Source organism: Cardiocondyla obscurior, linkage group LG16, assembly GCF_019399895.1.
Source record: "Cardiocondyla obscurior isolate alpha-2009 linkage group LG16, Cobs3.1, whole genome shotgun sequence".
Taxonomy (NCBI): Eukaryota; Metazoa; Arthropoda; class Insecta; order Hymenoptera; family Formicidae; genus Cardiocondyla; species Cardiocondyla obscurior.
In genome coordinates this window covers 3,057,500-3,071,610 of record NC_091879.1, presented here as the reverse complement: position 1 = coordinate 3,071,610, position 14,111 = coordinate 3,057,500, and the positions used below count along the sequence as shown (strand labels likewise).

At 38.2% G+C, this 14,111-nt stretch overlaps 2 protein-coding genes across 10 annotated transcripts; one reads left to right on the top strand and one right to left on the bottom strand.

The window, feature by feature from the left end:
- Positions 1 to 21: 21 nt before the first annotated feature.
- On the top strand, positions 22 to 2,529 carry LOC139108790 (short coiled-coil protein B). The gene is made up of 4 exons (XM_070667381.1): positions 22 to 282; positions 671 to 790; positions 905 to 991; positions 1,072 to 2,529. Exons 1-4 carry the CDS (start codon positions 210 to 212, stop codon positions 1,212 to 1,214), a joined length of 423 nt encoding a protein of 140 aa, XP_070523482.1. The 5' UTR covers positions 22 to 209; the 3' UTR covers positions 1,215 to 2,529.
- A 157-nt stretch (positions 2,530 to 2,686) lies between these two features.
- LOC139108789 (fibroblast growth factor 1) lies at positions 2,687 to 13,555 on the bottom strand. 9 transcript variants are annotated; one of them, XM_070667376.1, is made up of 7 exons: positions 11,118 to 13,555; positions 7,762 to 9,496; positions 5,524 to 6,141; positions 4,584 to 4,826; positions 3,225 to 3,418; positions 3,024 to 3,127; positions 2,687 to 2,875 (listed from the first exon to the last, which is right to left on the bottom strand). In XM_070667376.1, the coding sequence occupies exons 4-7, from the start codon at positions 4,799 to 4,801 to the stop codon at positions 2,687 to 2,689; spliced, it is 705 nt and encodes a 234-aa protein (XP_070523477.1). In that variant the 5' UTR covers positions 4,802 to 4,826; positions 5,524 to 6,141; positions 7,762 to 9,496; positions 11,118 to 13,555. The 9 variants fall into 9 exon arrangements, with proteins under 9 accessions (XP_070523477.1, XP_070523478.1, XP_070523479.1 ...); XM_070667377.1 differs by having other exon boundaries at positions 4,584 to 4,823; XM_070667378.1 differs by having other exon boundaries at positions 5,853 to 6,141.
- Between the last annotated feature and the right edge of the window lie 556 nt (positions 13,556 to 14,111).

Sequence of the window (14,111 nt, the reverse complement as noted above, 5' to 3'; positions counted from 1 at the left end):
AACGTAAAGTTATAAAATTATAAAGATCTGAGTGATAAAATTACTGCTATAATAACCGAGTCGTGCAACGTTATCGAGAGCCGGAAATATCACGGGCGCTCTATTGGATTGCGCAACGTCCAGAATCGATAAAGTCGAGCCTGCTCGCAAGCAGTACGTCGCGTCGGTCGCGTACGAATAATTTTACGTTCTTGACTGCCACGATCTAAATGTCAGCGACGATGACGGCCAAGCTTCAAGAGGACATGAACAGCATACCTTTGGCAGACGACGATCCTCAAGGTAAGAGCTTAAGGCCCGATGCACGATACTTCTCAAGAACCACTTATTTCTCTGTTTTTTATTGATATGTTACAACTTGCGTGTCACGAAACGGTTCGTTGTTCCGATATTTTTATTCTGAAATTAGCGTAATGTTAACTTGGGCAGTACAATTCCCTTTTTTTTTACTTTTATTATATGCGATTTAAATCAGCTGCCTTTACAATACATTAGCAGTAGCAATGTTTGTTCCGTTTCTCAATTTTCCTAACCTCACAATTTGTAGTCCGATATATTTATGTCTGACCTGCATATAAATTATATTTTAATAATGAATGAAAAGCTTTTAAGTTTCCTTTGATTGTCATTGTAACATAATACTTTAATGAGATTTCTCTTGTGTTTTTAGTGATAATACCAGAAGAAGAAATTTTGGACAATGCCTCACATATATCTGATCCGCTAGGCAGAGGACGTAGCATGGATTCGATTCCATCAACGTTTACTAATGGCAGCTGTAGTCCTAACAGTAAGATATTATTTGATTTCTTTCTCTGATTATGTATATTTTTATTTGTCTTTCTAAGCAAATAATACTTTGGAAAATAATACGTTGTAAAAAAAAATTTTTTTTTAATTGCAGGTTTAGATCCAGATATCAGTCCAGACGAGCAGGAGGAAAAAGCTAGATTAATTGCACAGGTTCTTGAGCTGCAAAATACTTTGGACGGTATGTGGATTTTTTTATTAATAATTTAGATTAGGAAAGAATAGTTTTATTAGCACTTTAAAAAATAAAATTCTCTCTAGATCTGTCGCAGAGAGTAGATAGCGTGAAAGAGGAGAATCTCAAGTTGAGGAGTGAGAATCAGGTTTTAAGCCAATATATTGAGAATTTAATGTCTGCATCAAGCGTATTTCAGTCGACAAGTCCGAATACTAAGAAAAAGTAAACTCGTATTAAGTAAATTAAATTAGAAAATTTTGAATTGAACGAGCTACCGCGATTTTAAAGAATTGTAATTTAATCGAATTATTTCAAAAGCATACGCGTACACATTTAATTGCGATTTGTATTTGGCAAAAACACAAATTTTTTAAGTACTATTTAGTACTCAGTGCTTAATATGCTTTGCCTTTCTGATAATGTACTTTTTTAGTCAGATATAATCAAATATCTATTTAAAATATAAGGTTTTATAACATATTGACTATGACTTGAAACACGCTTTAATTACGACTATGCACCAAAGAGATCCATTTTATACTTTGATAATTTTTATGAAATATAAACGTTTTACACGTTTTCTTTACAAAAGATAAGTTGTTAAGAAAAAATTAATTTAAATTTAATACAAGTAATTTGATTTTTTAAGTTTACGACTAAGTTAATTTTTATGAACTAATGCACATCGTAATATTAATACACATTTGTTGTCTTGTTGGAAATAATAATATAATCTAGTTCAAGCATCGTTTAAAATCGTTTAAAATAAGTAATACGTAAGGCTATGCAATAATATTTTTAAATAACTTAATACTTAGCTTTTAATTTCATATTTAACACAACTTCAATCAATATTTTTTTTACATACAGTTCACTTTTCTTTCATACGTTTGCTTTTTGAATTCGTATATGTTTTTTTTTAGAAATTTACGCGAAAAAATGCACACATTATTTTTGCATAATTGGTATTAAAATGGTATTAATTTCTTATTAATTATTTAATAATTTAAACAGACTTTTCTCTTCAATTCAGTTTGTCTTTTTCGTTTATGTGAAGTAATGCGGTATATCCTAGACATCTAATATATATTTTATCGAGACACTTGCTTTCCCAATAAAAAAAAAATATTCTTGCTTGTGAAATTTTGACATAATTATGCACATAGTATACTCGTCACATACATATGCGCTTTATAGACGTAGACGTACAAAAGAGGTATCTAAGATTATATACAACCGCAATATGCCACGATTAACGACGCATTACGACAAGCTAGTATTCGTGTGTACGTTGTAAGCAAATTGATGAGATAAATTCAGTTATCTACGAAGGGATTTAGATTATTTATGCAACTATCTTGCTTATAAGCGTATGGATCTGACAATTGGCGTTACATTGACAAATATGTATCTATTGCAAATGAGAAACTGCGATTTGCGACGGAGTTTCAGTTTGAGGGCACAAGCTGAATGCACAATTACAAATAATTCCATTGTTGAATGACACGGCGTTGTAATAAATATTATATTCGGAAACATCACTACTCGATTATCGGTTTAGCCGGCAAATTCCTTATTCCCAGTCAAATTGTTTCACTTTCGCCTTTAAAACTCTCATTGCCACTCTGAATTACTTTACAGAAAAATAAAATATAGAAGCTAAGCGTCCGTATAGTTTATAAAAACTTTGTCGACTGATTAATCTTCTTGAATTGCTGAGAACTGTATCGCTTTTTGCCCCCAAGACGTTTTAGGTCCCGGCTTCGCTCGACCGTTCTTCTTTATTCCTATCCACCATCCACAGTGCACATATTTACGCGATCGAAACGCGTCGTAGGCGCCAATTCTCCATTGTTCCCATTCGGTATTATCATTAGCCATATCCATCTAAAATCAAGAAATTACACGAGCGTGTTCTCTTTCTAGTTTCGTTAAGAAATATTTTTCAGGAGGTACAATTTGATACGTTGAATATTCATTAATTATTATTGGGGGAAAAAAAAATTAGGCCGCTGTAAGAGTGAAAGCATCTTACCTCTCCGTACAATCGTCCTTTCTTGTTAAACGCTAGGTAGAGTCTAGTTTCGACGCTTTGTATTCTGATAACGCCAAATGATACCGGTATCGTGTGGAGCAAAGCTGCAAAAGTATATGATCTCTCACGATAAACATCTTAATAGTTAATCTAATTATCATCGTCGCAATAATTTCTATTAGTATTTAACAGCAATGGTACCATACGATTCCTGGTTCCCGGGTAATCCTTCGATTCGTCCTGACGGTGTAATCGCTAGATGATATCCAGTGCGACAGTAGAGCTTAATTATCCGGCAATTATAGACTGGATTTTTCGCTGGCTGCCGCGGATCCCATATTACGTAAGGCGGGTGCTTGCGTGATTTCGAATTACGTTCAATGTTGCGTGACGTTCTAGAATTGTAATCCAGATATAATCTAAAATGAAACGTCTGACTTGTCGAATATTTTAATGTATTTGAACACCTAAATATTTCTTTTTTTTTTTCTTTCTTTTTTCGTTTTTTTTTTCTTTTCTTGTTAGCTTTTTATTTCTTGTCGAGTGTTGTCTTACAAACTGTTATATAGGGTATTCACGCCTTTATGGACGCTGTGAAATAGGTCGTTCGGTTTTCCAGGTCAGCAAGCTTTGTGAATGAAGCACGCCACGCGATACTGTAGGCGTTTCTCCCATACTTCGTTAATTTTAAACCGATTCTCGGGGGGAGAGGAAACGAAATGTCAATAGGCTTTGTGTGAGAGTTACGCGAACGACTTGCTCGCCATCGTGAACGCGTGCGGACGCGGTTAATTTTACATGGCTTCGTGTACAAGCCAAACCCCGCGGGAATTTTCTGCTTTCAATAAAATCGATGTCCGAGTGAAAATATTCAAAGAAAAAAAAATATATATATATATGTATATACAATAAAATTAAAGTAATATAAGCCGAAATATTCGGAATAATTAACAGGTTTATTTTCAAATAGCATTTTTGTTGAAAATAAATTATTATCTCCACGGCGGAAAGCGAAATTCAATCTCCGTCGCGGATGTGGCGTGTCTCTCGTTTCCGAATTTGCCGAAATGTCTATCATAATTACGCATATCGCGTTGCACGGCTCGTGTGGAGTCGCGCAGAGTCGCGATGCTCACACGGCACCAGTGCACGCTTGATACCGTTAATAACAGGCAAACTACACCTAGTGCATCTGCCGACCCTGCGGCGATATGGAGCAGAAAAGTTAATCGAGTCAAGTGATCAATGAATGTACATTATAACATGCGCCGGAGGGCGACTAGGTAGACAAATACGTGCAATTCAGCGACGGAGGGGCACTTCACCTTGTTTCCAGCAATTAAGCCAAATTGTCCATTTACGCGAATTACATTTTACCTCTGCCAAGTTTACAGAGTTCGTAAATAAAATGCAAGCAAAAATTTTCTTTTCTTTTTCTTTTTTTTTTTCTTCTTTTCTTTTTTAATTTGTTTTATATCGCGCTGTGCGAATTGGGAACCGATCGCGTGATTTGCTCGGCACGTATTCTCGCGATTTAATTATAAACCCGAAGAACAGTACCCGTTCTTGTCGAGGGTGACGGTCGAGGTCGGACCTCTTCTGGTTTCCCTCTTTCCTCGTCCATCGCGAACGATAGTCTTCCGGTTTTCCGTCACGTTGTCCTCGTGAAGGGATAATTCCGTGTCGTAGCTTTCCTCGCTGCAGCTGTCGTCGATATCGCTGCATTCCTCGTCGCACGTCGGGGCTTCCAGGTTCTCGTGAATCCAGCGTAGGCTCATTTTCTCGGTTTCCTCGCCACCGCTGCTGTGTAAATTCACGAATTTATTTTCACATTCCAGTACTAAACGTAAAGCCGTTTGATTTATTTCGCTAACATCTAAATCGCACGTAGGAACCGGCACACGTTCGCGACTATAGGCCGCAAAAGTATAAATAATAATCTGCGAAGTCTTCTCGTTTTGCTGCAGAGTTATGCAACACGTAAAATTCGATGACCATTTGATTATAATTATAAATTTTTATTTACATTCGAGAAATAGCTGTTGAAAAAAAAATTGCACTTTAATTATTTTATTTAACATTATTACTGCAGGATAATTTATCAAGCTTAATATTTTAATTCGTACGGCAGAAAATAATTTTATTATTACAACCCCGATTCTTTTTATATAATATAATATAAAACTCAGGCTGAATTTAACGCTACTTTGTCTTTCCGGCCTTTTGCTGGGTTAAATGACTCGAGTTTTCCCGCGACAGCGTTATTCTCACGCTTATCGAGAAAGGCGGTGAAATGTATTCGCGAAAGCCCGCCCGTGCGAAACACTTTTTTATTTGTGGCAAAAATAAGTACTGTAATCGAGAGATTTGAGTGGTTTCGATTCATCAGCACCAGCGTTATGCTAATTTAATAAAAACGTAGGCACGTCGCACGAGTCGCGTTAAACGAAGAACTCGGGTGGACGTCATCGGGCATCATATCAAACACCATCATACGTACTAAAATAATCGACTCGAGGCTCTTCGAAAGCGGGTGCACGTCGACGTCGACACGTGTATTAATTATTTACAGTTGCACCGTACACCATTTCGTTAAGACACCGACGGTATCTCGGCACGTTACATCGCGTTCGGGTCGTTTTCACACGAGATCGCGCGCCTACAAAGCCGCGCGAAGCTTGTTACGGAATTAGATAGAGTATTAAGGTCGAGGAACAACGGCCACGTGGAAAAATAGATTTTTCCCTTCGATCGGCGAAACAAACTGTGTTCGAGGAGCCGATCTTCTTCGGGCGCGAATAGATCCAAGCTCCGGTGGATCGTGCCTACCTGGGTGCTCCACGTTTATCACGCGACTGAGCCCGGTTCTCCCGCGACTCGAATAATAGCGAACATGACGCCGGCCTACTGACAGTCTCACCGGCGTCGGCGGTTTGTAGATTCCTGCTGAAGCGAATTAAAAATGGAGCACGCCACCGTGCCTCTTAAACGCACGCAGGCGCATCTTTTTTAAGATCCTCTTTGGGCGGCCGAAGAGGTGCTGTCGCGCTGATAACTCATCCCGCCGGACCTATGACCTTTTCTGCGACCAACTCCACATCATTCGGCGCGATCTAGCCTTGAACAAAATTATTGATGAGTCAATTGGTTTTCCGGCGAGCTTTCTTGTTTCGCGCAATTTGCCGCGGGGATTAGAAACCTTTATCACGATTAGGCCAACTCGTAAACTCTGCGAGACCCGGCGATCTGAATTAAAATAGACGACGGCTTCCGAAATTTAATCAACAGCGCGGGGTGTAAAAGTAATAATAATTGCACTGGAATTTTTATTCCTGCGAAATTCATGAATTGCGATAAAATTGCAAATTAACTTGCGATCTTTTATCGCTAACGTTCGCGCCGCTTTTATCAGCGATAAAGTCGTTTTTCGGAGCTAGCCAGTCGTGATTGCATTCTACGGAGAGTGTTATGACTATCGATCGAGTACAGTACACTTCCTCGGTACACTATTCGTACAATTAATAAACGGCCAAGCTTTAACGTGTAGCTATATTGAATCGCAAGCGGTGCAATAAGGTGCGTAAGCGTTTAACCCTTTATAGAGTATCGTGCAATTTTCGACGCATGACCGTGAAAGCAACTACAGAGATCGGCTTTAATAGACTTCCACCTCGAGCAAATTTTTTTTTTCCCTCGCAACTGCGACGCGAGGGATTAACTATCGTAGGTCTGCAATCGTTGCAAATTACACGCAGCTGCAAGACGCATTTCGAAAAATTATTCTAGCACTCTTCTTTAATTATAAATATTGGTTTATACTTATTTATGAATAAATATTAATTTATAGTTTCGGTATTTCGGTATTTCATTAATTTATTCTTAGATGTAGGTATTTTTATTGTAGACTACGCAAAATAGAAAATTATAGTGAACTAGATTATAATCCCCGCAAACTAGGAAGTAATAAAAAATTAACGCACAGCTATAGAATGTATATTATAAATACGCTGGAACCGTTCGATCTTATTTCTTCCTTGTGGATCACGTTCGTAAGGATGCGGGGGATTGATTTCATCGTGGATTCAAGCGACGTCCACAAAGAGAGCAACTCCATGACAGTGTCTCTTATTACCATACTGTCGATGGATAGCTCTCTTCATAGCGAGCGCTTCACTTACATTTCCGAATTCCCTCTTATCTCCGCGCGAGTCTGACCCTACCTTGATAAAATAAAAATAAAAAAATTAATTGCAATGCAAAAGCCAAACTTTTTCGAGCGCCGCAATTATGTAAAAAAAGGTAGTGAAATCTATTTTGCGTGTTCAAATTAGTTATTTAAGTCTTATTTAAAAAATACCTTCGCACAACATTGTACGTCGAGAGAAACTTTCGTGAAAAATAGAAGTTTACTAGCCGTAATAAATTTTACGCGATAATCGTTATCGCGCGAGAGTCATTATTCACAATACAGCGGTAACGTCGTTGCACGAGAACCCTGAGTAAACTCATTAGGAAAATTTTAACCTGTTGATGTACGAAGGATGAATTTACATATATGGTCGTTTATTTCATTTGCACCGTGATACTTAAAATTTGGAAGAGAAATTAAATAAAAAAAAAAAGAAAAAAAAAGTAAAATGGGGTGGAAGAAAGTTAAGATTGACGATGAATTTCTATTCGCAAAATAATCAACAGTCTAATTTTCTTATTCTAATTCTATCATAATTAATATACGTACGATATAAATATTTGTGCAACGGAATGCATTTGTTATGCAACTAGCTTCCTATTCGTTCATTTGCATAGCTCGTTATTTCTGCTTCATCTGTAAAATGCCGAGCAGTATTAGCGTTCTGCTGGCTGATCCGGGATCGCGGTTCGAAGAAGGAAGCAGCCCCTGACGCAAAAGTGCGGCTGGTTCGTCTTAGCGGCGCGACTCGTTATCAAGAAGGTGCGAGGAGCCTCTTCCTCTTTAGCGCGCCGCCATCTGATTGCACCGCAAACATAACTGCTCCGCTACCAGCTCGTGCCACGACTCATTAACACATCCCTTTGGCTTCTCGACGATACCGCGAGGCACGAAAAATTGCAAACGGTTCGGTGCCCCCTGAAATTAATTGCCAAATTAGAAAAACTCCTCTCACGTCCCTCCTCGTATCGCCGAGACAGGGAAAAAAAGAAATTGCCGCGAGAGATGCTGATAAAATTATGTAATAATTTGGAGCAATCTTTATTACTTCCGTAGACATCTCGATTCTTTTCCGTGATAGCTCGATGGCAGTTATATGAATTTTTGAACCTTTAAGTTGGATATTAAATAATTATTATTTTCATAAAGCGCGACGGACAAGTTCTTTTTTTCTCTCGCTTGAAGTTTATTTTGCAAAAATCCGTGACACGTGCTCGAATTTTTCGGAAGTCGCAAAACGATTGGCTGCAGATATTCGACGCTTGTTAGATTCTAGAGCCACGCCAGCCGCGCGTCATCCACGTAATTAACGTATTTCAACTAATCCATGTACAAACCTACATGATATAAACGAACGTCAAGACGACATTCCCGATGGAGTGAGATCGTTCTGCGTTCTATTTACTCAGATGACATTTTCACCGCGTTACAAGCAACTGCTTAAACAGCCGTTGATTCGACGATTGTGGGCGCGAAAGGTGCTGAAATTTTAGGTGGACTTTAGAAATTGCTTCTCATATTTTTAACAAGTCTTCAAACGAGTCCGAATAGACGCAAAAAAAAGGAGAACAATTACATTTTACATCTGAATAAAAACAATACAATTTCTAAAATTAAAATAGAATTATCCGCAATGGGAGGACACTGTTAACGAGATGTTCTCCAACAGTGAAATAAATTAGTTTCTGTAAATTAAACTCTTATTGTTGCATTTCACGTTTGGTCTATTCCTCCGATCCGTTAATAAACCGCCAGCCATAATATTCAGAGTAGAAAAACCGGCCCTCATTTTCTATCGCTTGATATCACGCGATGATACGTACCAGGTATCGTCTTTGAGAGCCGCGATTGCACCTTATCAGCGGAGCGATACGATAAGGCGATAACGAAGCGACTCACTTCGGTATTACCAAAAATCCTCGGCAACCTCGGCAATAATTCCCAAGTAGTAAATTTTAATAAATCGCACGTACAGACGTGGAAGCTCCTCGTTCTCGCCGTGGCGCACGTACTTGGACGCCCGGTGTCGCCGGCGGCTTGCATTAATTACAACCGTGTTAATTTATAAACGGCTGCACGTCTCTCGCCGGTAGTTTACACGTCTGCGTTACGCAATCAATTTTAGTCCACTTGCAATCGGCGTATTTTCTTCCTCTTGGCTGGCTCTTGGCGGACCAGCGTTCTCTCGCCGCGGAGCACATTCCTTTTTTCTGATCGAGAGCGGCAGTCATAATTCGCGAGCGTTAATTTTACAAATGTCACCGAATAAACACCTGTGTTGATTCTAAAAAAAGAAAGAAAAAAAGTTGCGCGACTCGCACTTTACTATATCTGGTATTATCGGAGCAATATTCCGTCCTACGATACGATCGCCGCCGAAATTTTTCGACCGTTGATGTAATACTTTGTACAACTAATCGAGCTTATGTGAACGTTCGCGACGAAATCTTATCTTTTCACTGACGAATTATTTTTAAGAATACTGGCAAAGACTACCGACTCACTACGAGATAAAAGAAATAAACCGAGGCAAGGCGAAACAACTTAGATAATGTGAATCACATCGCGTTTGGTCTACTTAAATGTATTTTTATTACCATTTGCGGAATAAAGTCGGGCAATCGAGCAAATTGTGAGGAAAAATTTGCGACACGTTTTTACTTTAATTATTAAAATCATAGTGTATTAACGAAAGTAACGGCTGTTAAGCTGGCTACTTCGTGTCTGAGGGAATCTTACCCCAGTTATTTATAAAATGTAATTGTTTTTCATTTAGAAAACTACTGTTCTCTATATTTTTTTTATTAGAAACTTAGGTGTAATAATTATATTCATGTTGTACATTTAACGAACGTGATATCATCGCAAGTGCTTTTATATGCATGCTACAAGTAATTTTTATATTATTTTTGCATTTGACGTAAATGATATTGAATTTTATTTAAATAGTAAAGTATATTTAATTGAATTAAAAATAAGTGGCGAATGCAATGATAAATACGCTAACAAATCAAAGTTTGACTCATGATTTTGCATCGATAATCAAGCTAATCATTATCGGCGAAGATTGATTTCATTATTCTTCAGTTATTAATATATATTATCGCTGTGACGTCATTATTTGTACTCAAAATTGACAGAAAAGAAGAGACATATCTACTTTTAATATTTATCTCACTTTTAAATTATATCTAGAAAAATACGAAGATAGCGCGTAAAAAATTAATTTAATTTAATTATTATTATGCCTTTCTTAATTGATTTTGCATGAAATTAATTTAAACCAAGCTAAAAAATTCTCTCCGCTGTTAACCAACTGTAGAAATAGTTAACGATTCAATTTATGTTTTTTACATTTTCAACTTAATATTCCAATTGTAACGATGCAATAATTCTCTGTTCATTTTAATATCGTTGAATATAAAATCGGTCGGAATTAACCAGTTGCGGTCTCGGCAAAAAAAAAAAAATATAAAATAAAATGTTGTTAGCGTTAGGGTTGGCACGTAGATCCCGAAATTATCATTTCCATAGGTTGATGAGTAGTGACGACCTCAAGACTGTGCGTTATATAACGAAAGTGGAGCGTACGTTCCATACACGAGCGCGCAATTGTTCTTTCGAATTTACACATGAAAAGAGGAATGACTAAAGAAATGTGTGTAAAAAAAAAAAAAAAATCATGTAGATCATGGACTCGAGTATTTCACGGAGAAACCGAAAGTCGACCGATCGATCTTATCATACAAATTGATAAATCTATCCCTTACAATCAACTCGTGCTCTTTAAGTAGCGCAAAAATTTTTTTTAATGCCGTAAGTGTGTAATAAAAAAAAAAAATAATTGTCGAGAAGAACTCTAAAGAGTTAGAATATTCTTTTTTTATGATTACTCATTTATTCACCTGGATAATTGATGTTCCGGACGTCGTCTAATATCGTTCGCTTCGACATACGATCCACGGATTGATTACCACGATAAATCGCTTCGTCGATCCATCTGGCTTACCTGCGGAAATTCCGCCGAGGAATTCCGGCGTGGAATCAATCTCCAGGCTGATGAAGTTCTTCGTTTCCGGCGAATCTCCCCCGGGGTGGACGGCGATCGGTGCCGATAGAGAGGCGATCGTAATCGGCGGTACGGCGAAAAAATCACGACAAACGACTCGACGGAATGAACGGACGAAGGAGGTTCAAGAACGAGTGACGTGGACATCCCGCAGCGTCGACTCATATACTCTACCCGCGCCAATCTGACGTCACGGGCGCGTTTCTTATCAGCCAGGAGGCCCAACACCTGTAAAGCCCACACCTGTCGGCGGCGAGCTTAAGCGCCGTCGGAAACACGCCCAGCTCGTCCGGCGACGACCATGACGGCAATGACGGTAATGACGATGACGGGGAACGACAACGATGATAACGAAAGTTTTCGTAAAATGCCACCCGCACACTGATCTAAGGGTATCCCATGTTCGACACCGCATCGTTAATCCTAGAACTTTATTACTTTCGACGTTTAAAGAAACGCGTTACTTTACTTTACGCAAAATTCTATTTATTTATTTGCTGGCCGAACATAATTTTATATCGATGCGTATAATATTGCTCTGCGACGAGTCTATCGCAGGCTTTTATTTTTTTTCTTAAGCACCGTTTATATAATATTAAAACACCGTCGAATTACAATTAGCGTTCCTCGTATGCAATCTTACGAATATTCGAAACCACGCTCGAAGACGCGGGATGTAAAAGTCTTAAGGCTTTGGGTCTTGGGTAACGAGAAGTAGGATGAATTTACGGCCGCGGTGCCGTCGCATGCGATATCAATGGCAGAAGCAAACGAGTCGGCCGAGGCAAACAGTACAGCGACGTTGAAGGAACGGCGAGAAACGAAGTGGAGGCAAAATTGTGAGTTTTACTCCAGCAGTGTCACGCGGGTTTACACGAAGGCGTTGCACCTTATCTCGTGTCCCAGTTACATCACCGCACTTTGTTGCCGCCACATCTATTCGGATCCCGAGCGACCGTTTTCGTCCGTTTCCACATGAGAATGTTCTATTTTATCTATAACTGTCTTTCATAAGTTCCCAGATTTTCTTAAACCTGTTTGCCTCTGAGCCGAGCAACCTTTGGCTTGTTTAGCTCTTGTTAAATAGTCATCGCCGAGCTACGTCTACAGTCAGCCAGTTTCTTCCTGAAAAATGATTAATTATGATACACAGGGAAATAAAAAAAAATTAAAAAAATAACACGTATTAAAAATTAAAAACTACATTTTTTTTGCATGATCTGCAGCTACTGGCGATTAACAATTAATAAACAGTCACAGTAAAAAGTCACGGTGGATTTATCCTTGCGATTTGTATACCAAATGACACTAAACCACTAGAGACAGAGGCGCTGAAAAATCTAAAAATAGATCCTCGGTCGTCTGTACTTCTTACAGAGGAGAGAACTCTTAGAAGGCCGTATTAGAAAGTAGCGACGATATTGGCCAATTGTCCTTTGCAAAAGTACCATGCGTATTTGCGCGCGTGCACCAGAAAGATTTTAAAACCCACTTATGCACCATGCGAGCGTGAATTCGGACACGATCCAGATTTTCTCACTTGCAAGCGTCTTTAAAAATCTTCTTGGCCTGATCAAGCATTCGCTTGTAGACGACGAGATCCGACGCTTTATCCTGCTGTACGGTATCTAATCTGGTCTTTAGCGCGAGACACTCCTCTTCTAGCAATTCGATTCTATAACAAATGTAAAAATTGTAAAAATGCCGATAGTGAGATAAAAAATTGATTCTGCTACATATTAGAGTTAAAAAAAAAAAAAAAAAAAATGGAAAGTTAAAACTGTCCAGATTTTAAAAGTATAACTAAATTAATAATTTTTCTCGTCACTAACGTTAAGCGCTTCAATCAGACGATCGTCGTGAGACTTTTTCTCATTCAGCATCACAATATTTCTTTTTGCGATAATCAGTTTTTGCTCCAGCACCTTCAACCTCAACATGGAAGCATCGAGTTTTCTTTTCGAGGCTTCTAACGCCACTTCCGCTTGTCTCAATTCTCTCGCTGTATTTTTAATCTGTCATCTTTCCTTCTCGACACTGCGCTGATGCTGATGTATGTACCCTCGCTGAACAATGACTGATACTTGTATCATTAGTTACACTTTAGTTACAATTGCATACTGAGAAAACGAAAGAGATTTTGATAACATATAACAAAATACTGAGACTTATTTGCATAATTATTTCCGAATCTTATATGAGAACTCTCTTTTTATCTTTCTACCTCTTTATTCTTATCTCCTCCCTTATCTCTTTTTATCTCTCAAAAGTAATTAAAACGGACACTTAGTTCCTTCTATAAAAGCCAGTTATCTTTTCGACATTGAGTTTGTCAGGCAATAAAAATACGAAGAGTACCTTCTGCGGTTTGTGAATTTCTCGTCTAAGAGCAGCACGCCTGTTTTTGGATTCATGAAACTTCGCTTGAACTCGTTGAAATTTATTCTTTAAAGTTTTTTCGTCATCAAAAGAATCGTCTGTCTCCAGGTTATCATCTGCCATTCTCGCATTAAGTATTTAATAAACATCGTTCAATGTAGTCTTACAAAATGACAGGAATCTCGAATAAATTGTCGCATCTGTTAAAAAATGATTTCCTTTTCATTGGGAATATGAATATATTACAAAACTGCGGAATAATGTTAACATAGAAAGTGACTGTAACTCTTCCGTTCATGTTATAATAATTTAATAAGTTTCTACGAGATTTTTAATGAGGTTAATTGGATAAACAACATAATATTGGAAAACAAGCTCTACCTTGAAACCTCATGAACGGTCTACGATGAAGATGAGTGCTTGAAGAAGCTTAGGACGGACTTCGAACTAT